Source organism: Vulpes vulpes, chromosome 12, assembly GCF_048418805.1.
Source record: "Vulpes vulpes isolate BD-2025 chromosome 12, VulVul3, whole genome shotgun sequence".
Taxonomy (NCBI): Eukaryota; Metazoa; Chordata; class Mammalia; order Carnivora; family Canidae; genus Vulpes; species Vulpes vulpes.
Window position 1 is genome coordinate 156,774,259 of NC_132791.1, and position 25,627 is coordinate 156,799,885.

Sequence of the window (25,627 nt, forward strand, 5' to 3'; positions counted from 1 at the left end):
GGCCTGCGGGGTGCTCAGCAGTTCTTTGCTCTGTCCAGGGACTCCTGCTCACAGTTTCCAGAGGCGTGATGGGAGGCGCCTGGGGGCCTGGGGCTCAGCGGCAGGCAGGGCAGGAACCGTGCCAGCCCGCTGGGGCAGAGGGAAGGCAAGAGCAAGCAGGGGGCTGCCTCAGCTGGCCTTTGAAGCCAGCAGACACCACAGCCTGAGCCACCCTCTCCCCACCTACTGCCATGTGAGGTTTCGTTTGTCGTATTTGGGTAATTCAGTCACGGGTGCTGTAGCTGTTCTCTTCTGCTGGTTGTTTAGCCTGCTGCTGTTTTTAAATGGATTGTTCCCAACAGATGCTTACCTGGCTGCCCATCGCTGTCGGGCTCAGGATGACAACCATGCAAGGAACAGCTATGCTTTTTTTGATTTTTGTTTTAAGTTTCACAAAGTCACCACTTTTATATCAGATCTTTAAGCTCCCAGAGCTTTCTGCCAGCAGTGGTGGCTCAGCATCCCCAGGGCCAGGGAAGGGGGATGTGCATTTGCTGTCCACTTTGGAGTCCATGTTCCTACTTTCACCCAGTGACCACGCTCTGGGCAGGAAAGAAAAGTCTTTGCTAGGTGAGGCAGAGAATTGGTCAAGTGTGGCTGAGCAACAGGAGGGACCTTTCCACAAGCCTTTATCTGGGGAAGAGTTCAGGTCTATACAGGAAAAAGGCACACCCCCAGGAGAAGGGGAGCCTGGCTCCTAGTCCAAGCCCTGTCACTGACTTGCTGCTCCTGACTGGGGCAAGCCCTCTGCCCTCTGGACTCCTTTCCCATATGCGGTCGTGGGGTTGGAGCTCATGTTCTCTGAGGGCCTCTAGGCTCTGCCTTTCCCCACTCCTACCCCCCTCCTGAGTATCAGTGCTAGGGCTGCCACAGCTGCAGGGAGCCAGGGAGGGAGGGAGGGGGGCTGCAGGCCACTTGGAAATGAGGGACAGGTGATGATCCCACAGTCCCTCTGCAAAGAGCTCCAGAACGGTGGCAGTGATATGGCAGTATGAAGGTGGCCATCCCCTTTCCAGAGAGTTCTTGTGGCATCCTCCATCCCTCTTGATCCTGGCAGCCAGTCTCTGAAGTAGTGAGGGTTAGTCCTCGCTTCATAGGTGAGGAAACTGAGGCTCAGACAGGCCCAAGGTCACATAAGGTGTCCTGGTCAGGCTTTGGGCACATAAGCAGGCTTCCTGTTCTGCCCAGCCAGTCAAGGGGCTCCTTTGACCCTCAGTCCAGCGTCACCTTGCTGGTGGCTGGAGGCCCTGGTGCCTCTGCCTGCACTTTCTCGTCCTGCATCAGGAAGGCCCCTTTCTAGGAACGTGTATACCACACACATGATGAAGACACCACCGCACCCAGCCTTGCGCATCATACCACCACCACTCCCAGGAGGAGGATCGTTCCAGTGTTGGGATGAGGAGAGAGGCCTTGCCCCATGTTGTGCAGCTGGGAGTGGCTGAGGACAGCCTCAAACCCCGGTCTCCAGCCTACCCCATGCTGCCCTCCCACCTGCCTGCCCAGCAGCCTCTCCCTAGAGTTCCTTTCATGTAGTCACAGTGTCTGGGCTTGAAATTCTGGGACCACCCCACCAGGCTTGTCCTCAGTCATCTCTGGGATGCACCTCCCTCCCCATTACCATGACATGTGTTTTAGACCCGTAACCCACAAATACTCACTGTGTTTGCTTAGGGCAAAACATCACATCATGAACATTTCTAGAAATTAAGAGAGATTACAAAAATTAAGATCTAAGGGACAAGTGGGCAGAATTTATTTATTTTAAAAATTTTATTTATTCACAAGAGACACAGAGAGGCAGAGACATAGGCAGAGGGAGAAGCAGGCTCCCTATAGGGTGCCCAGTGTGGGACTCGATGCTGGAACTCTGGGATCACACCCTGAGCCGAAGGCAGACACTCAACCGCTGAGCCACCCAGTGTCCCTGTAGGCAGAATTTAAAACAAACTGGACCTGGATGTCCCTCCAAATGCCAGCCTCAGCTGTCTTCCTCCAGAACTCACTAGAAGTCATGGGGAAAAGGTCAGGGCAGACCCTAGGGAGGCCTCAGCAACAGGCCAGGATGGCATCTGGGGCGGGGGAAGGCAGGCTGGATTTGGTAAAAGAATGAAACGAGGCTCTTTCCTGGCATCCTCTTCAAACCTCTTACCTTCCTCTAACCTCTCCCAGCCCCGTCCTCCTCCTCTCTCCCCTTTTCCCCCATATTCTTCCCTGCTGACCAGATCTCCAGCCTCCAGCTTCTCTCTCCCTCTGCTTCCAGCCCTCAGCCTCCCCCCTGCTCTGAGCTTCCCATCCCTCAGTCCCACGTTCCCTGCCGTCCCCTCTGCCACCGGGGCCTCTCCATGGTGGACTGCCACCCTCTCATGGCCGCTCTACTCACTGTCTTCCAGGTCGCCCAGACCTCAGGCCGCGTATGTGAATGGTGGCCTTCCGGCCACACAGCACATCAAGCAGGAGTCCCTGCCTGACTACCGGGCCATGACGGAAGCTCGCCCACCCCTGTCTGCTCACTGCCGGGCCCCGCCAGCCACTGGCCTGCACGCGGACCTGGACCTGCCGGGCCGAGGCCTCACTAACCCCACACCTTCCTGCTACCTTCTGGGCAGTGACCCCAGCTCTGGCCTGGGTCCCCAACCTGAGGCCCACCTCCCTGAGGGCAGCCTAAAGCGCTGCTGCCTCCTGGGCCTGCCCCCCACCTCCTCGGCCTCGTCTTCCCCCTGTGCCTCTGACGTCGCCTCCATCCTCCGTTCTTCCCAGACAGCTCTGGTCACCTGTGTGAATGGACTCCGGAGCCCCCCTCTGCCAGGAGACCTGGGGGGGCCTCCCAAGCGGGCCCGGCCTGGCCCCACCACCACGGAGAGCCACGAGGGCAGTTTGCAGCTTGAAGCCTGCCGGAAGGGGGGCTTCCTGAAGCAGGAGCCTGCGGATGAGTTCTCAGACCTCTTTGGGTCTCACCAGCCAGGCCTGCCACCCCCCTACCCCGTGTCTCAGTTGCCGCCCGGCTCAGGCCTTGGAGGCCTGGGGCTAGGCCTGGCTGGCCGGGGGGGCACTGGCCGGCAAGCATGCCGGTGGGTGGACTGCTGCGCGGCCTATGAGCAGCAGGAGGAGCTGGTACGGCACATCGAGAAGAGCCACATTGACCAGCGCAAGGGCGAGGACTTCACCTGCTTCTGGGCAGGCTGTGTACGCCGCTATAAGCCCTTCAACGCCCGCTACAAGCTGCTCATCCACATGAGAGTGCACTCGGGTGAGAAGCCCAACAAGTGCATGGTGAGTTCCCATGGCCACCAGGCTGGGCCCCTCCCTGGCCAAGCAGAGCAGTCCCACCTCAGTCCTAGGAATGGCCTCTGTGGGGCTCCTCCCCTGGGGGCTGGCTATGGTCCCCTGCAGTCAAGGACGGAGGGACCAGTGTGGTGGCAGTACCCCTGTCATGGGGAATCTTGGCTCCTCTCCTCACCAGTGGTCTCATCCCCCATTCACATACACATGATCACACACACTTGTTCAGGTGGTGACGACACACGCTCTGCGGTCAGAGCCTGTCCGGCCAGCCTCCTCTGTTACATGCAGATGTTCATTGTCTCACCCACCAGTAGTCATGTGAGTTGTGGAACACATGCTTCCCTCCAGCTGGGGCCTTCCTAAGGCAGCCTTCCAGAGGAGGCTCTTTGAGCCTTGGAGCAGCCCACAGGCTTGGCTTTCTTCAAGGAGCACTGTAACCTCACAGGCATCCAGCTTTAGAGATGTGGGTCCCTTGGACAGGTTTTAGGGTAAGGCCAGGGTTAACCTATAAGGCCCTGGGGAGCACTGGTGGTGCTGTGGCTGGGGTTGAACCTCAGGTTTCCGGGAAAACACACACACACACACACACACACACACATTCACACACACACACACTGTGAGCCCCAGACCTTCTGACTGGTCATTCCTGTTTTGTGCTGTCATGGTGGTGGAACTCCCTATCAGAGCCTTTGTTCCTGATATCCTCAGCCGAGCTGCTGTGCCAACCTCCAAGGCCCAGCTACCTTACCAGGAGAGGCACCTGACTGGGAATGGAAGGGCGGGAGGAGCCATCCAGTCTTCCAGGGCCCAGCTCCGTCTTTCCAGCCACTGGGGCATTGGTGAGGCAGGGGAGGAAGCAGTGTGTCTGGTCTACAAGGCCAGTGTTATAGGCAAGGTCGAGGTTTCCCAGACTGGCATGCAGTCACCGATGCTGGACCCCACTTCATGAAGTGTTTGGTTTGGGAAGGGGTGCACCTCTGTCTCTGCTCAAAGCCCAGGACAGTACTTGGAGGGGCCACAGTGGAGGCAGGAAGCTTCGGGGAGCGGCAGCATGAACTCCACCCTCCTGGGACCAGGTGCCTGTGGGGCCCCTCTGCCAGTGGAACTGTGGTCTGGGCATGCAACTGGACCAGCTTATTCAGCTCCAGGGGGCTGGGTCTTGAGGAGAAGGAGGTCACTTTATAGACAAAAGTGAGGGACAATGCATAGCCTCTGCAAAAGGACAGGAGAAGGGAGCCTGTGGGCAGAGCTTGGACTGCGCAGGCTGAGAATTCAACTGCATCGTGTGTCCTGGGGTTGAGGGCATGCTGGAAAGAGCTGGTGGCTGGGCCAGTCCTGGGGATGCCCCTCTTCGTCTGAGGTGTTATGACACGTGGCTTGCTGAAAGGCATGCCCCTGCCTAAAGGAGGTGACCAGCTGACCACAGGAATGTGAAGGGGCCCATCTCCCTCTGAGGCTCTGGAGCTCACAGCTGCGAAGCAGAGACCTTAATGTCTCCTCTCTTGTGGGGGGTCCTCCCAGTGTCCATGGGGGCCTGGTGTGGAAGCCCACACCCTGGCTCAGTGTGGTCAGTGGTGCCTGTGTTGGACTGCAGGGACCTGGGGGATAATCTGGCCTTCCATTCCTGTTTCCTGGGGAACAGAGCCCTAGTGAGCAGGTTGGAGAGGCCCAGCTTATGCAGTGTGGTCTAGCAATCTCTCTCTATGGTTCTTTCTCTCCCAGGCCTGCCAGGATCTCACTTGATTCAGTGGACTCCTCAGAACACTGGCTTCTACCCAGCTCATGCCTGGCTTTGGGGTCCCAGACCTGGACTTTCCAAGGTCTTTGTCTGCAGGCACCCATGGTCAGCGAGGGGTGGGAGATGGGTGTGGACAGGTTCTGGATGGAGTTTGCATAGGCCCAGGGATGGGTGGCCTAGAAGGCCTTCCTGGAGGAGGTGACATTCCAGCAATGTCTATACTCATCTGTGGTTGCATTTAATCCAAAAGTCCTATAAAACCAAGGTTTTATAGATGAGGAAACAAGGGTTCAATGGAGTCCAGCTGACCTTCTGCTTGCTACCAAGAGAACACTTTATTTTGCCTCCTAAGGGGCTCAGGCTTATGGCGATACTACTGACAAACAGCTTCTCAGTGTTGACTATGTGTGGGAGCCATTCTTTTTTGGGGGGAGGGGAGGGGCAGAGGGAGAATCTTAAGCAGGCTCTATGCTTGGCACAGAGTCGGACACAGGGCTTGATCTCATCACCCTGAGATCATGACCTGAGCCAAAACCAAGAGTTGGATGCTTAGCCAACTGAGCCCCCCAGACCTCCCAGAGCCATTGTTAGCAATAACTCGGTGTGGTCCTCATAACAACTCTATCAGGCAGATACTTTTAACTCCCATTTTACAGATGAGGAAACTGAGGCTCAGACTGCATAATGTACCCCAGGTCACACAGCGAGTTAGGGGCAAACGATAATAACGACAGTATGGAGGCTAATAATCATAATAGTAACAACAGAAGTAACTTGCCCAAGGTTGCACAACTAGAAACCATTAGAGCGAAATCTGAACCCACATCTTTCTGAAACCTGATGCCTTTGTTTGTATAGATTGTCCCATCACACCCCTCCTTCTCTGGGGTCCTGGGCCCAGCCCTGCTGGGTGCCATAATCTGGAGAGGCAGCAGAGACCTCCTCTGGGCCCCTCCTCGCCAGCCAGGGGAGCGCACCTCCTTTCTGCAACGCTGGCGCACTAGGTGACCTGGGGGAAGGGCAGGCCCCAGCCGGCACCCAAATAAATAAAATCTCCCTTCCCTGTAAAATTATTAATTTCTCATGACAGGCTTCTGCTACCATGTGCTGTAATAGACAAAGGAATTTTGGACTCGGATCCTCTGGAGAACAGGAAATAGATGAGACACTTTGATTGAAGAGTAAATGGCCCACTAAAATAGCAGTTAATCCTTTTATTATCTTTCCAGCAGCCGTGCGCACAGCTCTTTCATGAGGTAAGCCTTCCCCGCCCCGTCGGACTGAACACTCCGGGCCCTGCAGCTGGTTTCTATTTAGCCTGCGGAGCCTCCGCTCACGCACCAGGCAGCCCTAGGCGCGGCAAGGAGCCTGCTGCCCTCCGCCCGGGTCACCCGTGCTCAGGTGGGCGCGGGATAGGGCCTCGGCTGTGGGGCCCCGGGCTAGACCCGCCGTCCGGCCACCCCCCCTGCCCTTGCCGCGGCCCATCCACGCCATCCAGAGGAAGCTCCCTAATCTCTGTGCAATATCCTGTTATGTTTCTTATGTTGTCCGGGTTGTCTTAGCCTTATTAAATTTGGGGTTTCATCTGCATTAGGGTAGCGAGGATCCGTCCAAGCCAAATACTGCTGCGACGCCTCCAAGACGTTAACTTTGGAAAGATTAGTTTCTTGCTTTCTTAGGTTGGCTCTCCTAGACAGTTGGGATTCTGATTGTCTGAGACTGCAGAAATTAGCAGGCTGTGTAGTGTGCATTTCTGAACATCAAGAAAGAGCAGCAGGACGAGGAAGGAAAACCTTTCATAACCTTGGGTTTTATAAAGTAACTGTGATAATGACAACAGTCCCTGCTTTTGTGGAGAGCTTTCCCGAAGCTGTGAGTGTGGTGTGGAAGGTGTGTGTAAACAAGTGAAAAGCCAGGGTCGACCCGTGTCCCCACCTGGGCCTGCCACGTAGCAGCTGTGTGACCTCAGGCAGGTGGCTTGGCCATTCCGAACCATAGCGCTCGACTGTAAGATGGGATAATAAGAGTACTTGCCTTTTAGGACTGTTGTTGTTAGGATTTAAAGAGATGACATAGAGTGGTGCTTAGTTCTCTTGTCCCCCATCACGCTCTATCACATCGACCATCATGACAAGATCATTTACGGCTATCTTACAGATGAGGAAACCCAAAAGAGCCAGTTAGTAGCAGAGCCTGGACTTGAGGTCAGCCAATTCCGACAGCCTTTGCTGTTGGTGAGGTGGGCAGGCTGGGCTGTCACCCATGCCAGAGGCCTTGTCAGGTGTCTGCCAGCAATGAGGAGCACCTGCTCTTGTACCACATGGTATCTGCTCAGGGTGACTGGAGCTAGAAGGGGGAACTGGGGCAGAGGCACAGAGAGGAGGCTCTGGTCCCTGCCCTCACAGGCCTAGGAGCCTCGAGGCTGGGCTTACATCCTGCCTGGGTGCCTCTGGTAGCTCTGTCTACACTGACCACTGGTCCCCATCCCTTATGCCCCTCTCCACTGTTTGCCAGTCTGTTCCCAGTGCTATTAAGGAAATACATCCCCACTGAAAGTTGAGCATTATTGATTGGCTGCAATCAGCCAGCTGTCTGGGCCTTCTGGGAGGGCCATGCCCACCTCCCAGGGCCCCTGGGCATCTGCTCTTCCCCCACCCCATGTTCTGAGACTAGCCCCGTGGGCTGGCTGGGTTTCCGGGCCAGCAGACACCCCTGACTCATGTCAATATCTCCAACTAATTCTTGGATGTGTGAACAGGTGGGGCTGCCTGTCCATCTTGGTCATGTGCAGAGAAGAGCCAGGGAAGGCAGACCCTGAGAGGATATTGAGGGGCCCAGGATCCTGCCACAAATGGGACAGCTTTAGTGGACAGATTCCTGAAAGGGGAAGGTCACCAAAAAATGTTGGGAAAGGTCAGACTGTGGGAAAGTGACCTCAGAGGAGAGGAGAGGAGAGTCCGCCCCAGAAATGCCTGCCTCACTTGAAGGACAGGTGTCCCTGTGTGCTAGGCCTCATGCTGGGGGCTGGGGCTCCTGAGACAAAGATGAGGTGATACAAGACTTCTGGCACCATGGGAAGGACACCAGCTACCCTTGACTCTCACGCCGTCATTACTGGCTGAGGGAGGGAAGGGAGCCAGGAGCTGAGGATTCAAGGCCCTGCCGCGTTACCTTGTCTAAGCCAGTCAAGGAGGCTAGAGCATCATTGGGCATTTTTCAGCTTCTATCAAGGCTTTCACACACGCATTCCTCAGAGTGGAAGAAGAATTCCTGGGGACTGGAATCATTATCCCCATTTTACAGTTGGGGAAAGGGTGACCCCATTCACGCCCAAGGTCAGGTCTCCCGTGCATCATCATAGGGTCAGATTAGAACCCAGGTCTCAGGCCAACTCCAGAGATTATGTGCCAGCCATGACCCTAGGCCATCTCCCAGGCAGAGGACCATCAGTCTGCTTATAAATATCAAGAAAATACCCAGATTTGAAACTCATTTCAGCCAGCTGTCACCGGGTACCTCATATGTGTCAGGCCCTGGTGGGCCATGGGGTCACAGAAGGGAATGGAGGAGCCCTCATTAAGCAGAGAAATGGATAGACGTTTGTATTTAACTGTTTTCCTATGGTAGTCCTCCGTCACCTTAAGAGCCTGTTGCACGTCCCCTGCCCTGCTGATAGGGTGAGACCTTTGTTCTGTCTTGGAGAAGAGGGCATTTGTGGGATGAGGAGTGAGACATTTCACCTTCTTCAAAAGAAATAAGCCACCTGAAGATAAGCTTCCTTTCTGGAGGCTGGGGTTTCCAGTGAGATAAAAAGCTACAATATGGAGCATGGCTTAAAGTCCTTGCCCTTGAAACTCCTGTTATAAATGAGCACAGAGAGGTCAAGTTGATCCAACAAGCCTAGGTGCCCAGTCCACCCACTTTGGAAATGGGGCCTGAGCCTTACCTCCTTGTTCTAAGGTGAGAAGTGTCTCGATAGGGAAACTTTTCCAGGCAAAGGCAGCTTTTAAGTTGGCCATGCAGATATGCCCTTTTTAGCCACCCCTCGTGGGGTCCCTCCCCCCATGTCAGTTCTCGCATCTATGTACCATCAGATGGAGAAACCAAGGCCCAGAGAGGGTGCATCCATGGCCCAGCATCACCCAGGCCTGGGATGCCTGCTGTATTTCTCCCAGCCCTGAGGCTTCTTCTGCTCCCAAACTCCTAGAGAGTCTGCACATTCCAGCTCCTTTTCACTCATTGTGGCCTTGGCTTTTGCTGGTCCCTCTGTCTAGAATGCCTTTCCCAGCCCAGCAAACTCCTAATCATTATTCCACAGCCTAAACCAGAGGTTGTCCCCTTCTCCAGTCCCCCTCCCTGCCTCTGGCTCTCCCCGCATGTGTTACCCCACGTATAACAGTGTTTCCTGGTGTGGCCAAGTGTCTTGGGGACCACATGCCCTCTGATGTCTGGCCCAGCTTTGGAGGCAGAGAAGCTAAGCCTGATCTCTGGTGTGGAGACTCTGCCCTAGTGCCGACCTGGTCTTCTCATTATAAGGCTACATGAGTTTCCTGCAGAGTCACCAAATTGGCAGGGCCCTAAAGCTGGGCATGTACACCCTCTAATGTGATGCTTAAAGTTTTTCTGCAGGAAAGCCTGAACTTGAAATTTGGCTTTGCTCCGTGATTGTGTGTGAGTAACTTGACTTCTGTAGGGCTCCGTGTTCTTACCTGTGAAGCAAGTATGGGAACAGGATAGTTGGGAGGCTTCCGTGAGATGCCATATTTGAGGTGCTTACGCGATGCTTGGCTCATCGTAAATCGCCAGCAAATGATCCTAGTTTGGACAGTTTGCATTAGGAAAAGAGAAAAGGGAGAATCTGAAATGGATAGTAGCCACGCAGTCGGGAACATCCTCCAAAGGAGCCAAAAGGGCTGATGTAAGTCACAGGTTAGTCATGGACCGGCCCTGTGGCTGTGGCCAGGTCACCGTGCTATGCTGAGCCTGCGTTTCCTGAGCTGTGAAATGGGAGAAGTCTAGCACTCTGTTCAGTGGGAGTCCATCAGATACCGGTACCTGTCTCCCTCCTGAGTGCAAGGCTCCCCCGTCATGGAGCTTGGCTCAAACTGGGAAGCCTTCCTCGCTCCTTTAGTTTTTAAGAATCAAAGTCAGGGGGCTTCCTAAGTAGGAACTTCCTGGAAGCTCTGGCCTTGGTTAGATCTAAGCCCTGTATGGGGGGAAAAAGTAAGGCCCTGGATGGAAGTGATTTGTCTGGGCGGAAGGAGAGGGGACCTGGACACCGATGGGGTGGGGTGCATTCCAGCTCTGCTGCTTGCTAGCTCTGCCACCTTGGACAAGTCACTTCACTGCCCAGTGTCTGTTGCTGAACCTGTAAAGTGACTGCGGGAACACCGACCCCAGAAGAGTCTCTGTGAGGGGCGGCAGGGCCACGCCTTATATGGACACAGAGTGCCCTGCACGTGGGAGCACGTTGACTTCTGACTCTCAGTCCAGTGCTCCTGCTCGCAGCCAGACCTCAGAGGACACAGCCACCCTCAGGCACACTCCTGCCATCAGGCATCTACGTGTGAGCCACACACTCCCCCAACACAGTTCCCAGCTTACAGCGCTCCTGGCTCCTCCCTCCCTGCTCCGCAGCCCCCTTCCTCACTGCCACCGCTGCCCCCTAACCCCATCCTCCCATCCCCTACCTCATCTCCATCCCTGCCCACCCCCTTCGGTCTTATTTAAATTCTGACTCAGGAATCCATGAGCCAAGCTGGACGCCTAACCAGCCTTGAGACCTCAAACAAGTCACGTGGCCTCTGGGAGCCTCAGTTTCCTGTGTGTGTAGAAGGGAGACAGTTGTGAGATTAAATGAGATCATGCATGTGGAGCGCTTACCTCATGCCTGGCAAATACTTGGCGCTTGAAAACAGGAGCCCTTGTGTTGATTTTTTGAGTTTCTTTTTCTTTCTTTCTTTTTTTTTGAGTCATCAAACCCAAGGTCTAACATTCTAGGAGCACCAAACTTGAGGATACAGGAGGACGCTGGCCAAGTTTTGTGAACTCAGCACTGCTTTATGGAATATGAAAAAAATTAAGGATAAAAAAACATGACCGTCTGAATTGAATTTAAAATAATAAAAGGGGGGGAAAAAAGCTTTTTAATTTAATGTAAATGGAATTGAAATGATTCTCTTATTAGAATGAGAATGTCAGATAAAATCAACAGTGACTCTAAGAAAGTGTCCAGACCATGTTTTCTGAGAGGAACATTCTGGAAGCAGTAAGCTTCATGATTAAGCATGAATAGGCTCTGTCTTTGCTGGACGACCAATGGGTGGGCTGAGCTCAGCTGCGCAGTAGGACCTCAGCATCCTGTCCTCATCTGTTTGGTGGGCGATGGTCACGTAACTCCTCTGGCCTCAGTCACCTTGGACACTCCCAAGACGAGGATGCCTTCAGGAGTCCTTACCTGTGCCCCTCCTGCAGGAGAGAGCCTGGTGCTCATCAGTGTTGTCTCTCTCCTCACACCAATCTTTCAATAACTTTGGTGGCACCCACACTGTGCCAGGTGTGATGCTAGAAGCAAGGGGTACAATGTCAAAGGAGGAATGGTCTGGTGGCAAAGGAATTAAGACAGAGGGGGAGAAGCTTCCCCCGGGATGTCACGAGAGCTGGGCTTTGAAGGGTGAGTAGGAACTTTCCAGGTGAAGATCATGAGGGAAACCTTTTCAGGGAAAGAGAACAAAGCACAGAAACGTTTTTAAATGTGACTGTCTTCACCCTTGTGGAAGTGTAGGTTATCATCTGGCGCTTGGAGTGTGTTACCTCCCTGGGGCTGGGAGCAGAAGTGGTAGTTGGAATTGGACCTTGAAGGGCCTCCATGTTCAGTATAAGGACCTTGGTCTGTACCCTGAGGGAAGTGGAGGGAGTAGTGGAAGGGTTCTGAGCGGGAGAGTGACCCAGTGAGTGTTAGTGTGGAGAGCGTGGGTGTGTGTGTTATGTGGTCCTCAGAGGGGGAGTGACAGCAGGCAGAGGAGGACACAGAAATTCAGGAAGGAACCTTCATCCCCAGGTCCATCAGGGCCTCCCAGATCGGCTCTGTCACCCAGCCAGCATGACTTGGCTATCAGCCAGGGCCTGGGCACCCCGGGCTAGGCCAGCTCAGCCCAGCAAAAGCCCTACCTACTGGGGTAATGTGTCCTCGAGCTTGGGTAACTGAGCATCCAGCACATTTACCAGTGGGAAACAGGAAAGGCATTTCCCATAATGTGGCTCTGTAAAGTTTGCACAACTGTTCTTTGTTTTCCGTCCATCCCCACAATAAATCTTCCTCCACTGCCAGGGCCGGGGCCTCCGTGGTCTGTAAGTGATTAGGGCACTGACTGGTGCTGCGCTGCCTCCTCATGATGCGTTCTTCTGACATGGGCACTAAGAAAATGGGAGCCCGTCACTGGGTTGCTGTGGCTTTGCAAGTGGCGATTTCCAAATAGCTAGGAGGTGGCCGCCTGAAGGCAAGCACCCCACGCCTGCCCTCCACATGCCCCAAGCACCCTGGCCAAGTGTGCCGTATGGGGCATAAGCTGGGGAGGGCAGGAGTACACCGTAGTCCTGGGATGTGCATTTCTTGCAGATGGGACTGTGGGACTGGGGTCTCCATGGAACTGCATTTCTGGGGACAACACCTGGACGTCTCTGCTGGCCTGGAGCAAGGCAGGCATCCAGTCAGTGTCTGTTCATCTGATGAACCATCCACAGCCTGTTTTACCGGAACTGAAAAGCATAGGATTTTTGGAGTCAAAAGTAACATTTGCACCTTCCTTGAGCCTGGGCAGGGCCCTGGGATGCAGAGTTTTGATGGGCAGGTCCTGTGCTGAGGGCGTGCGCAGGGCAGGGGCAGGATCCCTGCTTTGTAGTGAGGTCCCTGAAATCCGGGGCTGCTGCTGCCTGGCCAGGAGTCTGGGACTCCACTTCATCTCCTTGGCTCCCTGCTCCATGATCTTCCCACTGTACATGGTTGCCTTCGTAGCTCCATTTATCCGTGAGTCTCTGCTTTCCAGAATCTGTCGAACCCAAGTTTTAAGAGTCATTGTGACCTATGAGGTCATTTCTGACCAGGTTTAGTTGCCAGTGACTACGATAGCAATTGGAAGAAAGAGAGTTGGCTCCGGGAAGAATGAGTCCGCTGCACCTCAGATACTTCCTCAAGCTCTTCCTCCCATCCCTGTCCCTACTACGTGCTCCCATTCCTTCTCCCCAGACCTCCAGGATGACAGGAGGTGGCTCATTGAGGCCATAAATCCGAATGCCTGTTTGTAGTTTTGCCATTTGCCTGTGTGGAAACAGCCCCTTAGAGAGGATTTGGCTCGTTGAAGATCCCAGAGCAAAGGAAGGAAGGCCCAGCTCTTTGGGCTCCCAGCCCAGTGCCCTTCCCACTCTACAGATGCACTAGCTGTTGAGGACCTACTATGTGCTAGGCCCCACGTTGCAGGCTGGTATGCATTGTCTCCATCTCTACCATCGCTGTTTCCCATATCCTGAAAGAACACAGGTCTGTGTGGTGTTTGCACTGAGGAGGAACCTTCCAGGAGATCTCTGCTGTAGGAGGACTCTTTGATAGGTGGGGACCTGATGACCCTACAGGTCACTGCATGGGGAGTGGCTTGTGGCTTGTGCAGCCCATGTGTGTCAGCATCACCTTCCCTCCCTATAGGGTCTGGTCCAGGAAGCACAGCCCAGCAGGCTCCGGGGAGACTCTGGCAGTAGGCTTCAAACCTCACATGTCTGCATGCATTGGAAAAGCATAGTGATTGATTGCTGCGGGTGTTGGGCCCTGAGAAGCCTGGCTTGTATGGAAGCCCACAGGCACTTCCCCTGCTGCCCCTGCCCCTTACTTTCTTCATATTCTGACAGAGCCACCTGGCCTTGGGATCTCAGTTTCTTCATCTGTGTGATGAGGACTTTGCTTAGTTCAAAGCTCTTAGGACTCAGGATCCTGATTTGGTCAGGATGGGTAGAGACAGCGTGACCCTGGGGTTCAGAGCTCAGTTCCCTCCCCAGCTCTGCACTCAAACTGACTTGTGGCTCTGGGAATGGCCCCAGACCCCTTTGGGTTCTCAGATTCCTCATCTATAAAATGGAAGGTCTGGACTCCAGGATTTATTTATTTATTTATTATTTATTCATTCATTCATTCATTCATTCATTCATTCATGGAGTGGGGGCAGAGACACAGGCAGAGGGAGGAGCAGGCTCCATGCAGGGAGCCTGACGTGGGACTCGATCCTGGGCCTTCCAAGATCACGCCCTGGAGGGAGGCGGCACCAAATCACTGAGCCACCCAGCTGCCTGACTACAGGATTTCTAAGATCCTTTGAACCCAAGACTTTCAGAGCCCTGTCTTTATCTTTCTGCATTCCTGGCAGGGCCCCAAGGAGGAGGAAGGAGACAGAGAACAAGGAGGCAGGTGTACCCCTTCTCCACCCCCACCCCCCCCAGGAGCCTTCTGGTCTCAGCTCCTTGCACACTTCTCTCTTGCTCCACTCCAGCCACCTGGCTCTTGATCGTTCCTCCAGTGTAGTCCATTCCCACCTCAGGCTCTTTGTCTGGCTCTTCCCCTCTGCCTCAGACACTCCTGTCCCGTCCCAGACCCCTCTGCGTGCATGTGGGCCTCTGCTCCTGCATGCCGCTGCCACAGCCGGGTTCTGTCTTTCTGACCGTGGGCCCAGAGATGGAGCGAGAGAACAATTCTGTATTAACTGATGACAAAAATGCATTACAGCCATGAAGGCAACAAGGGAACTGATTAAACTATCCCCAAGCAGCTCTCTTAAAGAGCGAGAAAGGAAGGAATGTGGCATTTGTTAGGAAGGCATTCTCCTCTAGATGCCAGATTTCAGCTCTTTGTGTTTTCTCAGTGACTTTTTGATGTTGCCGTGACCGCCCCATTTTATGGATGAGCCGACTGAGCCCCAAGGAGCGAAGTGTTGGGCCTTCTCCCACTGCTCCAGAACACCCTGTGTATCCACATGATTTTCTGTAATTGGGTGCAAACTGATTACTCCTTTTTTTCATTGAGCTCACCCCAGAGGACACCTGACAAGAAAACTGAATTAGTTACTGTGTCTCCTCAGAAGCAGTTGCAGGGGATATGGGCTTTTCATGGGTTTGGAGCTGATCTTTCCAGTTAACCTGGATGCTGGGTGGTGGGGAGGGGTTGCTGTATTAGGAGTCAGCACCAGGAGCCCAGTTCTCATGTCCCCCTTTCAGGTCTTCCATGTGCAGGAAAATAGCCGACCTCACAACTTAGGGGAGACTTGTAGGCATCAGAGGGTGGGAGGGGTTTCAGGGCAGCTGCCTGGTGCTGCAGCCCTGAGAAGGGGTGAAGAAACCAGATCAGGATGGAAGGGCTCTGTGGCTCACAATGGCAAACACTGGAGTGGAAGAGAATGTGGGGAGGTCCTATAGCCAGTAAGAGTTGGCATTGAGAGTTGAATCCAAGTAAGCCTGCAGGTGTAGCCACTCCTTAGGAAGACCTAGACCCTGCCCTTGAGGCTCCTAGAATCCACGTTCCATGTCCAAGGTCTTGCCTGGGCCCTTATTTGCCATGACCTTGGCTGGGCATGTTATTTCTGCATTCTGGTCTCAGTTTCCATATCAGTTTGGTGGGAATGATAATCCTGCCTTATCTGGGTGGAATTGTGTATGGCTCTTCACCCCATGTCACCCTCATAACAGCTCCATGCCTTTGGAAACATTGTCCCATCTTCACAGTGAGGACCTTGGGGCTGGACAGGCTGGGTGGCCAGCAGAGGGTCACACAGCAGGCCCACTGTCATACCCAGGGACACACAGGGGGTCAGCAGCCATGCCCAGGGTCACACAGTGGGTCTGCTCTCTTGCCCAGGGTTGCACAGTAGGTCAGCAGCTGTCCCCAGGGTGGCAATAGTTCTGCTTTCATGCCTAGGGTCACACAGTGAGTCAGCAGCCATGCCCAGACTCATATAGAAGGTCAGGGGCCATATCCAGGGACACACAGTGGGTCTGTAGCTATGCTCAGGGTCTCACAGTGGGTCTGCTCTCCTGCCCAGGGTCACACAGCAGGTCTGTAGCCATGCTCAGGGTCGCACAGTGGGTCTGCTCTCATGCTCAGGGTCGCACAGCAGGTCTGTGTCCATGCCCAGGGTCGCACAGTGGATCTGTTCTCATGCTCAGGGTTGCACAGCGGGTCTGCGGCCACACCCAGGGCAAGCTACTCCCTTACCACACTTCTCCTTTGAGCCTTGTCAGCTCCTGTGCCCAGGGATGACGCTGTTTCTCAGGCCAGCTCTGCTGCTGCTGCCCCACAGGAGTCCAGCCCAAGGGCTGGGGGAAGACGAGGTGTGGTCCTGAGGCCTGAGGAACAGAGGGTCTGCCGCCTGCAGTCAACACCTCTGTCAGGAAGTTCTCGGCTCGTGCCTTCAAAGCACCAGCCTTTAATTGTCTCCACATTGTGAACCCAGGAAGGTTTGTCCTGACAACTGGTTGGTGAAATCAGCCAGGAGATCCCCCTTCCCACAGCCTTTCAAGAGCTGTCTGAGGTGGTTACTGGAGGGTATAAATTAGATTCACCTGGCAAGGCCCCACTTCCCCCTGGAATATTCCTGAAAACGCTCCCATTGGATCCTGTCAGAGAAGCAGGGATTAGGCCTGGGACCCCAGGAAGCTGGGCAAGTGAGAAGTAGGCGCTCTGCATACTCACTGGTGAGGTGGTGAAGGGAACCGGGCCTCCTCATGGCATTCGCCAACCCTAGCACTTCTGGCTTCATCTTCTTCCTCCATAAAAACACTAAAAATTACATTTTATGATGGCATTGGCATAAAGACACATTCACATTATGTATTAAAACGTTTTCTTTGACCTAGAAGTTCCTTTTTTTCTTCCGACTTTAAATTAAAACATTTTCATGAGTCCCTGAAAATACCGTGGACTCGAGCCACTGTGCTGACATGCCTTGTGGGTAAGTCAGCCCAAAGCCAATCTGCAGAGGCTGGAAGTGTTTGAAGTACGATCCATGCCCTCGCCTCACCCTTCTCGTTCTCTGGGCTTCAGTTCCATCCTGTGAAGAGGGTTAGGTAGAGGAAACACCAGAAAATCCTGTTGTGATGTCTACTCTGTACCTTCCTGTACTACTCCATTTTTTTCCTTATTGAGTTCTTGGTTTCCATTAAGGATTCCTGGACATTCATAACAAAAAATCTATATGTAGCTGAACTGACACAGATGAGAGAAAATGGCATAAATAACTGAAAAACCTAAGCTCATTTAGTTATTGTGATTGAACCCTGTATTTTCTTGGAGCTTCCTAGAAGCCAAGGCAAAGAAGGCAACATGTTGAATTGTTGAATTCTGGCTCTCTGGGAAAGGAAGACCACGAAGCTTGTGCATTTGGAGCCAGTTTTGTCTGGATCTCAGATCCTTGTGAGGCCGTGGTGAGAGTCCCCTGAGCTGATGGCTGGAGGAAGGCGGTTGAATTGGTTGATGATAATACAGAATCACTGAACAAAATAGCCCTGATTTTCACCACTGATTTTGCTGTGTTCTTTGAAAAGAGCGAAGGGCAAGTAGATACTGCCAGTGAAGGAACTTACTTGTGTTCTCTAGGCTGTGTTGTGCTTTTAGGCTGTCCGTGTCCATTTCACAGATGGAGAAACCAACGCTCGGAGAAGCTAAGTACCCAACCCTGATCATCCAGTGGGACCGGACTTCTCTGGCAAGTGGCCTTTCTCTGCAGACTTCACACTTTGGTTCATGCCTTGGGCGGATTCAGTCCCATCTACAGGGAACTTGTAGCCTAGGGCACTCGATGGATGCTAAAAAGAAGAGGGCAAGGCTGTGTGCTCTGAGGGAGCTCAGGGGCTGCTGAGGGCCTAAGGGAGGGGGTCAGAATAGCATCATGGAGGAGGTGAGACAGGGCATCCCAGGAGGCACCAGTAACATATGGGCCAGGAGGTGAAACAGTGACCCCTTGGTCAGAGCTGTGGCAGAGCAGAGAGAAGAAGCTGCCTGCCAGGTTTCCTACGTATGAGCAGAAGAAACCAGCCCTAGCCTTAGCCCTATGTCCCTCCATCTCTCCCCTGCTCCCTAGAATGTACCGGAAAGCCCCTGTGACTACAGAGGGTCTCTCTGTCTAAGGAAAGAGGAACAGATTTTGAGGACAGGTGGGATCTCTGTTTTCCCAGAGGCCGGGAAGCAGGGAGCCTCCACCTGCTTTCCTAAGAGACGACAGACAGTCCAAACACCACTGTGCTCTTGCTCAAGGGCCAAAGCTGTAGCAGGACATCCCATAGGACAGGCTTGGCCCTGGTCTCCCTCAGCCTGACACGGTGTTGCTTCCTCTTTGTGGTGCATCTGTTAGCAAAGAAATGATCGGATCTGAAAGATACCCAGGAGAGACAGGGGACAGAAGAGGTGGAGAGGTCTGTAAATGAGGGATTAGTGCTCCACCCTGGCCTGGATTCATTGAGTGGACTCTGGCATAACCTTGGCAGCCCAGAGGAGGAGAGTATGAGCTGGTTTGGGGTATGCAGGGTCGGGCGGTGCCGCCAGAGGACCGCTGGGTGGGGGATATGCAAGGAGAGAGGGTGTCATCAGCCTGAAGGTAGACCTGGTCAGTGACATGGGAGAGAAAGCCTTTATAGGACGGGGGAGAGGCTAGGGCTGAGGGGGAGAGGCAAGGAGTTTGGGTGACCAGGTAGGGCAGAGTGGTGGGTGAAGAGTCAAGTAATGAATTTGGTTTCCAAAGAAAGAACCTTGGACTTGGAATTTGAGTAAGACGGGCTGGAGGAGAGCAAGGAAGTTTTGGAGAGGCTGAGAGGGACGGTGGAGGGAAACTGCCTGCACGGTGGGCTAGGTGACTTGGGTGGAGGAGGGCGTGGTTCAGGGCGTGTGTGTGCACACGCGTGCGTGTACGTGCATGTCGTGGTCATTTGCCCTCTCTCCTTCTAAATTCATGCCTGCAAAGCTGTTTTGTGGATTTGCTCCAAGAGTGGGATTATACAGGGCAATGGCCCAGAAGCTGGGGAAGACAGTGAGAGGCATCCGAGCTGGGCAGGGAGGGAAGTGAGGGCCAGAGAGGCCCAGTGGGTGGGAAGCCAGGGCAGACAGGAGGACAGTGGGTGAACTAGCTGGAAAGAAAAGTAGCTGTGGCCACCATGCTTGGGCATTTTATATGTGTTATCTTGAACTGGGAGACGTGTTACTAGCTCTCTTTTGTGGATGAGGAAACTGAGGCACAGCAAAGTTAGGTAGCTTACCTGTGGTCACACAGTTAGTGCTGAAGCTAAGTCTGTCCCTGCAGTCTGACCTCCTACTCGGATGTGCGAATCTACAGCCGGAACCCAAAGTGTGTGTGTTGGGGGGTGGGTTTGAGGTGAGTAGAGGAGGGAGGATTGGGGGCAGAAGACCAGTGTAGGAGATCACCAAGATGAGGCTGGCCCTGGGCAAGGGAGCAAGCCTGAACTGGCGATGAGGGACTTTGCTAAGTGTGGAACAGGAGGTGCCCAGGAAGCACTTCTCCAGGAGCCTGGGAGAAAGAGGGGTGGGCTTCCAGAAGGTGGGAAAGGAATACCGAACATCTGAAATGAAGAGGGAGAGAAACTGGGGTCTCCCCACTGAGAGCGCTTAGTGACATCATGGGGGGAGCAGCAAGGGAAGTGTAGGGTGATGGTAATTTGGGTCGTCCTTGCCTTGTGGACTGGCTGGATCACAGAGTAGAGGATGGCTTGGGCACCTCACTCATCTACCCCCTGTTGACCAGGCTTGCCCATTACCCAGGAAGAGGTAGACTGGAGGGCCAGGTACCCCTTCATTGTGCAGGGATCAAGGAGGGCCCTTGCACAGTCCTCTGTGCATCAGCTCCTGCACCATCCACCATCCCAGGGCCCCAGACAGGTACACGGCCCAGCTCAGAGCAGCTTCCATGTGTGACTGTTCACTGCCATGGATCTGCTCTGTGTGGAGTGTTGGCCACACAGCAAGGAGTCCTGCCCTGGAGATGCTCATGATCCAGAGGGGGGACAAACAGGGGCCCAAAATTACAAGACACCCGCCCCCATGATGAATCCTCTGGAGGAAAATAAATGGGAACCCAGAGGAGAGGATTTAATCCAGGGTAGAGAAGCTCCTGGAAGGAAGCTAGGTAACACTTACCCAGATGCAGGACACCTGAGTGGCTCAGTGGTTGAGCAGCTGCCTCTGGCTCAGATTGTGATCCTGGGGTCTGAGGATCGAGTCCCACATCTGGCTCCTCACAGGGAGCCTGCTTCTCCCTCTGCCTGTGTCTCTGCCTCTCTCTGTGTCTCTCATGAATAAATAAATACAATCTTTAAAAAGTTACCCAGAAGCAAAAGGATGGGAAGGGTGTCCCAAGGAGAGGGAATAGCATAGGAAAAGGTCTGGAGATGAGAGCTGTGTGTGAGTCGAAGCATGGAGTGGTGGGGAGGTGAGCAGGGCCGTGGTGGAGACCTGATGGGTCACATGGAGGAGCCTGGCTTCGCCTACAGGGCTGCAGAGACTGCAGAGTGGGTTGAAGCAGGAGAGGCGTAAAGTTGTGTGAACACGTGTGTATGTTGCCTCATGGGAGCCAACACGCATCCCGTCATGCCGGAGCACCAACTGAAATCTCTGCCCCACTCTTTTTAATTACAGGTAATTACTTGATTCTAGAGGCTTTTCCAAGAAAGTCATGTCTTTGGTTATAGTTTCTCAGGGTTTAATAAGCCCTTTTCTCCAGATTTTTAGGCTGCTAGACAATACTGTGCTGGCAAGCCGTTTTCCAGCTTGGCCCAAGAACCCTCAGTGCCGAGCCAGGGTGTCCAGTGAGGATCCCTAGCAAGATATCAGGGCCTGACAGGGCCACCGGCTCTGCACTTGGAGTGATTGTACCGTTTGTTGAGAGGGTCCCTCCCCAGGAGCCCAAGCTTTGGGTCAGCTGGGCCTCCCCCCAACTGGGAGCCTATGGTCAAACCCTGGCCGAACTCAGTGCTTCTCCCTTTGGCCATATTCATGTCTAGACCCCATGGCCAGGTGAGGATCACTGTGGCCCTCAGTAACAGTACGGCTGGAACCATGGATAGGGCTTGGATGCGAGGGCAGTGTGGGGCTGCTTTCTTTATTAGAGACCCCAGACATCAGGACCCCAGCAGCCTCCCCACTCAGATAAGGAGTGGGGAGCCACCGCCCCAAAACTAATCCCCAGGGACTGGCTATGCTGTGTGACATTGGGAAAGGTTTTTTTTTTTTTTTTACCTTTCTGAAGCTTCTGTTTCCTACTCTGTAAAATCGTGCTTCAGGGGGTGTCCAGAAGCAGACCCTGAGAGAGGTGGCTGTGTGTACACATTGTCTCCCAGGGGAGACAGAGTGTGTGTGTGTGGGGGGGGGTCTGCCCTATGTGGCAGTGTAGTGCCTGACCTGTCTGTCAGGGTGGAGAGGGGTTCGTTCATTCATTCAGCAGGCATTTACTGAGTCCTTGGAAAACACTCAACAGTGTGTGACATGCTGGAGACAATGTGGTGAATGGGACCTAAGAGAAAGCCTAGGTGGGGAAGTGGCTGGAAAAGCTGAGCAAAGGCCCAGAGACATCTGGAGAAAGGGAGGCTCAGAGCTGTGCTTGACCAGGGCCTTGGAGAGGGTGACCTTCAAGGGAGTCTGAGCAGAACCACAGGAGTGGAGGTCAGCAGTGCAGACGGTCTGGAGGTAGGCTCACCCTGTCCTGGATCACAGTGTCCTGCTGTCTGGAGCGCCTGTAGCCAGGTGGCAGGGCCGGTGGGGTCAGCTTGCCCAGGCTGACTGATCTGTAACAATTGCTGCTCTAATTGTCATTGTCTTGTCATTTGTGCAGCAGCTTGCATGGCAAGGGATAGAGCAGAAGCTATTGCCTAGAATCCCTGTTTCTGCCATTTTTTAAAAGCGCCTCACATACCAGACTTGCAGAGCGACCAGAGGGAAACCTGTGGTCTCTGGCATGAGCCTGACCTGCCGCCAGGGGGTGTGTTCAGGGTCTATCAAGTCCATCTCTAGGAAAGCATGGAGCCCTCATCCCCTAAGGAGCTCTGACCTGGCTGGCTGGGTTCCAGAGTTCCCATGTGCCTCTGAGGGCCTGCATTTGTATGTGTTTGCCTGTCTCTGGGTGCTTATCACCATGTCTGTAACTATATGCATTTGTAGGATGTGTGTGTGTGTGTGTGTGTGTATATGTACCTGCACACACACGTTTGTGCCTGCACACTACTATCTGTGGGCACATTTGTAGGTTGACTGTGTCTCCAGGGGCCAGGGTATCATGTATGTTCCTGTGAGTGAGCTGGTTTATGACTGTGACTGTATAAGGGGTGTGTATATGTGGTTTTCCCGGCCAGAGTGGCCAGGGGGGTACCAGGGGCAGGCTGGATTCAGGCCCCAGGGAGTGGACACAATGAGGGGAGAAGCTTCTCCTCCCCACTCTCTTTCCCTTGTTCTCAAAACCGAGAAGCGAAAACCATCAGGAAGCAAGTTCCACCCAGTACCAGGAATGACTTTCTAACAGGCAGGACCTTCCCTGGTGGAGGGAAAGGATGAGGTTCTCATCCCAAAGTGTGGGCACAGCAGCTGGCCTGCCACTTGGCAATTTCATTCAGCAAACATTCCCTGAAACTTCTTATTCTATACTAGCTCTTGCTCTGGGCCCTGAGAACAGTAATAGTAGTAGTAGTACTACTACAACTAATAATAATAACAGTAAAAGAGGTGGAGCCCTTATTGTGCAAGGCAGTGTTCTAAGCTTACTAATGCACTTCAGCCAGGTGCTATTTACAAATGGGAGACAGAAGCCCGACTACTGGAGCAGCCTGCCCGGGGTCCACACAACAAGCAGAGGCACAGGGAGGAGTGGAACCTCTAAGCCTGAGTCAAGAGGACTCGAACTGCCAGCCCCCCTCCCCTGCTCCAGGCGATGGTGCCACCCAGGGCTTGGAGGAGGCTCATTTCTGTCCCCAGAGCTCATGTGCATCCAAGAGGTGCCCAGGCCATCCCGCCTGTTCCCTGCCAGCTGTCTTCTGAGGGCTCTTAGCACTGGGGCCAGGTTATTCATCACCAAGGCCCAGAGGCCTCTGCAGTGCAGTGCCAGCCGAGGATTTTAATCCACCAGGAATGTGAAGGGCCCCTGACTGCATGGGGGCTGTTGGCCATGGTGCTCCCTCATGCAGTTGCTCCTCTGACAAGGCCTGGAAACAGCACTGTGCTGCAGCCCTTAGGAGCCCAGGGGCATGAGGCAGAGAGGGCAGCATGGAAGGAGTGTTGCATTGGGAGGTACAGGTGGCCTGGGCCCCTGCCCTGACACTATGTTTATCATTATTAATAGCAATACAGGTTTCCATCACTATTAGAAAGTAGGCTGTTCCTATGAAAACTTTTGTAAACCAAACTGCAGATCTTTCAGAAATGCCAAGTGGCATCACATGAACTTTCAGAAAGCGGGGGATACTTGACAATAAAAATAGCAAATACTTACTTACGCTTAGTACATGGCAGATACTAAGCCAAGGTAGGATTGGCTCCCAACACCCCAGAAGGGAGGTGTCCCTGTCCCTGTTCTACAGATGAAACGGAAGCTTGGGAAATAGAAGGGAATTGCCAAGGGCGCACTCTAGGAGGTAGAAGTACCAGACTTTAAACCGACATTGATTAGCCCCAGAGTCCTTACTCATGTTTACATTTTTAAAAATTACATCATATTTGATACAGTCAAAAGAATACATGCAAATATGTGTACATAATAAAGCGTAGCAAAATGAACATCCATGAATTTCTGGAACCACTGTTCTTTTTCTGCTTAGCATTCTCTGCTTTTCCTAACATCGTTTCATCACACATATATCCATAAACAATGCGTTGTTTAGTTTTGCTTGGTTTAAAACTTTATAAAAATAGTATTGTACTGTATGTGGTCTCTGCAGTTGTTTCACATAATATTATGTTTTTAAGATTTTATCCTTCTTATTTTATGTAGCTGTAATTCATTCATTTTTACTACTGTCTGATACTACATGGTGTGAATAATCCAAACTTTAATCCTTCTCTTATTGATGGACGTTTGGGTTGTTTCAGTTTTCTGCCACTTTGCGATGCTGCTGTGAACATTCTATTCATTTTCATGTGTCTCTGCCTTTCTCTATGTCTCTCATGAATAAATAAATAAAATCTTAAAAAAAAAAAAAAAAGCTGAAGAGCACCTGGATGGCTCAGTCAGTTAAGTGTCTGCCTTCAGCTCAGGTCATGATCTCAGGGTCCTGGGACTGAGCCCCATGTCGGGCTCCCTGCTTAGCAAGGAGTCTACTTCCCCTTCTCCTTCTGATCCTCTCACCCTGCTTGTGTGAATGCTCTCTCTTTCTCTCTAAGAAATAAATATATTCATAGGTTACTTTCAGTTCTTGTTGCTGATACTAATTAGATCTCTTTTTAAATTACCTCTTTTGTTTCTGGCTAATAGAAATACACAATGGCTTTTGCATATTTATCTCATATCTGGCCATCTTAAATTCTTTTATTATTTTGATTAATTTTTTTCAATTTTATTTATTTATTCATAAAATAAAAGAGAGAGAAGAGACAGAGACAGAAAGAGAGGCAGAGACATGGGCGAAAGGAGAAGCAGGTCTGATGTGGAATTCGATCCCAGGACCCCGGGATCACGACCTGAGCCAAAGGCAGATACTCAGCCACTGAGCCATCCAGGTTTCCCTATTTCAATTATTTTTTAGTGTAGACTCTTTTGGTAATTCTATACAGACTTTTATATGTGGAAGTAATAGTGATTATATTTCTTCTCAGTCTTTTTCTTTTGTGTGTATGTTTTTTTATTGGAGTTCGATTTGCCAACATGTAGCATAACACCCAGTGCTCATCCCGTCAAGTGCCCCCCCCCAGTGCCCGTCACCCAGTCACCCCAACCTCCCACCCACGTCCCTTTCCACTACCCTTTGTTCGTTTCCCAAAGTTAGGTGTCTTTCATGTTCTGTCTCCCTCACTGATATTTCCCACTCATTTTCTCTCCTTTCCCCTTTATTCCCTTTCACTATTTTTTATATTCCCCAAATGAATGAGACCATATAATGTCTGTCCTTCTCCAGTTGACTTGCTTCACTCAGCATAATACCCTCCAGTTCTATCCACGTTGAAGCAAATGGTGGGTATTTGTTGTTTCTAATGGCTGAGGAATATTCCATTGTAGACATACACCAAATCTTCTTTATCCATTCATCTTTCGATGGACACCGAGGCTCCTTCCACAGTTTGGCTATTGTGGACATTGCTGCTATAAACATTGGGGTACAGCTGTCCTGCCATTTCACTGCATCTGTATCTTTGGGGTAAATCCCCAGCAGTGCAATTGCTGGTCATAGGGCAGTTCTATTTTTAACTTTTTGAGGAACCTCCACAGTTTTCGAGAGTGGCTGCACCAGTTCACATTCCCACCAACAGTGCAAGAGGGTTCCCCTTTCTCCACATCCTCTCCAACATTTGTGGTTTCCTGTCTTGTTAATTTTCCCCATTCTCACTGGTGT

The 25,627-nt window shown here is 52.7% G+C and overlaps 1 protein-coding gene across 2 annotated transcripts in view; it reads left to right on the forward strand.

Annotated features, from left to right (window-relative positions):
• Positions 1–25,627, forward strand: part of GLIS1 (GLIS family zinc finger 1) — a 231,280-nt gene that overhangs the window by 149,153 nt on the left and 56,500 nt on the right. For both annotated transcript variants that reach the window (XM_072730867.1, XM_072730868.1), the window contains one exon: positions 2,433–3,312. In XM_072730867.1, the coding sequence (XP_072586968.1) occupies positions 2,433–3,312 (880 nt within the window). The remainder of the gene's footprint in view (positions 1–2,432; positions 3,313–25,627) is intronic.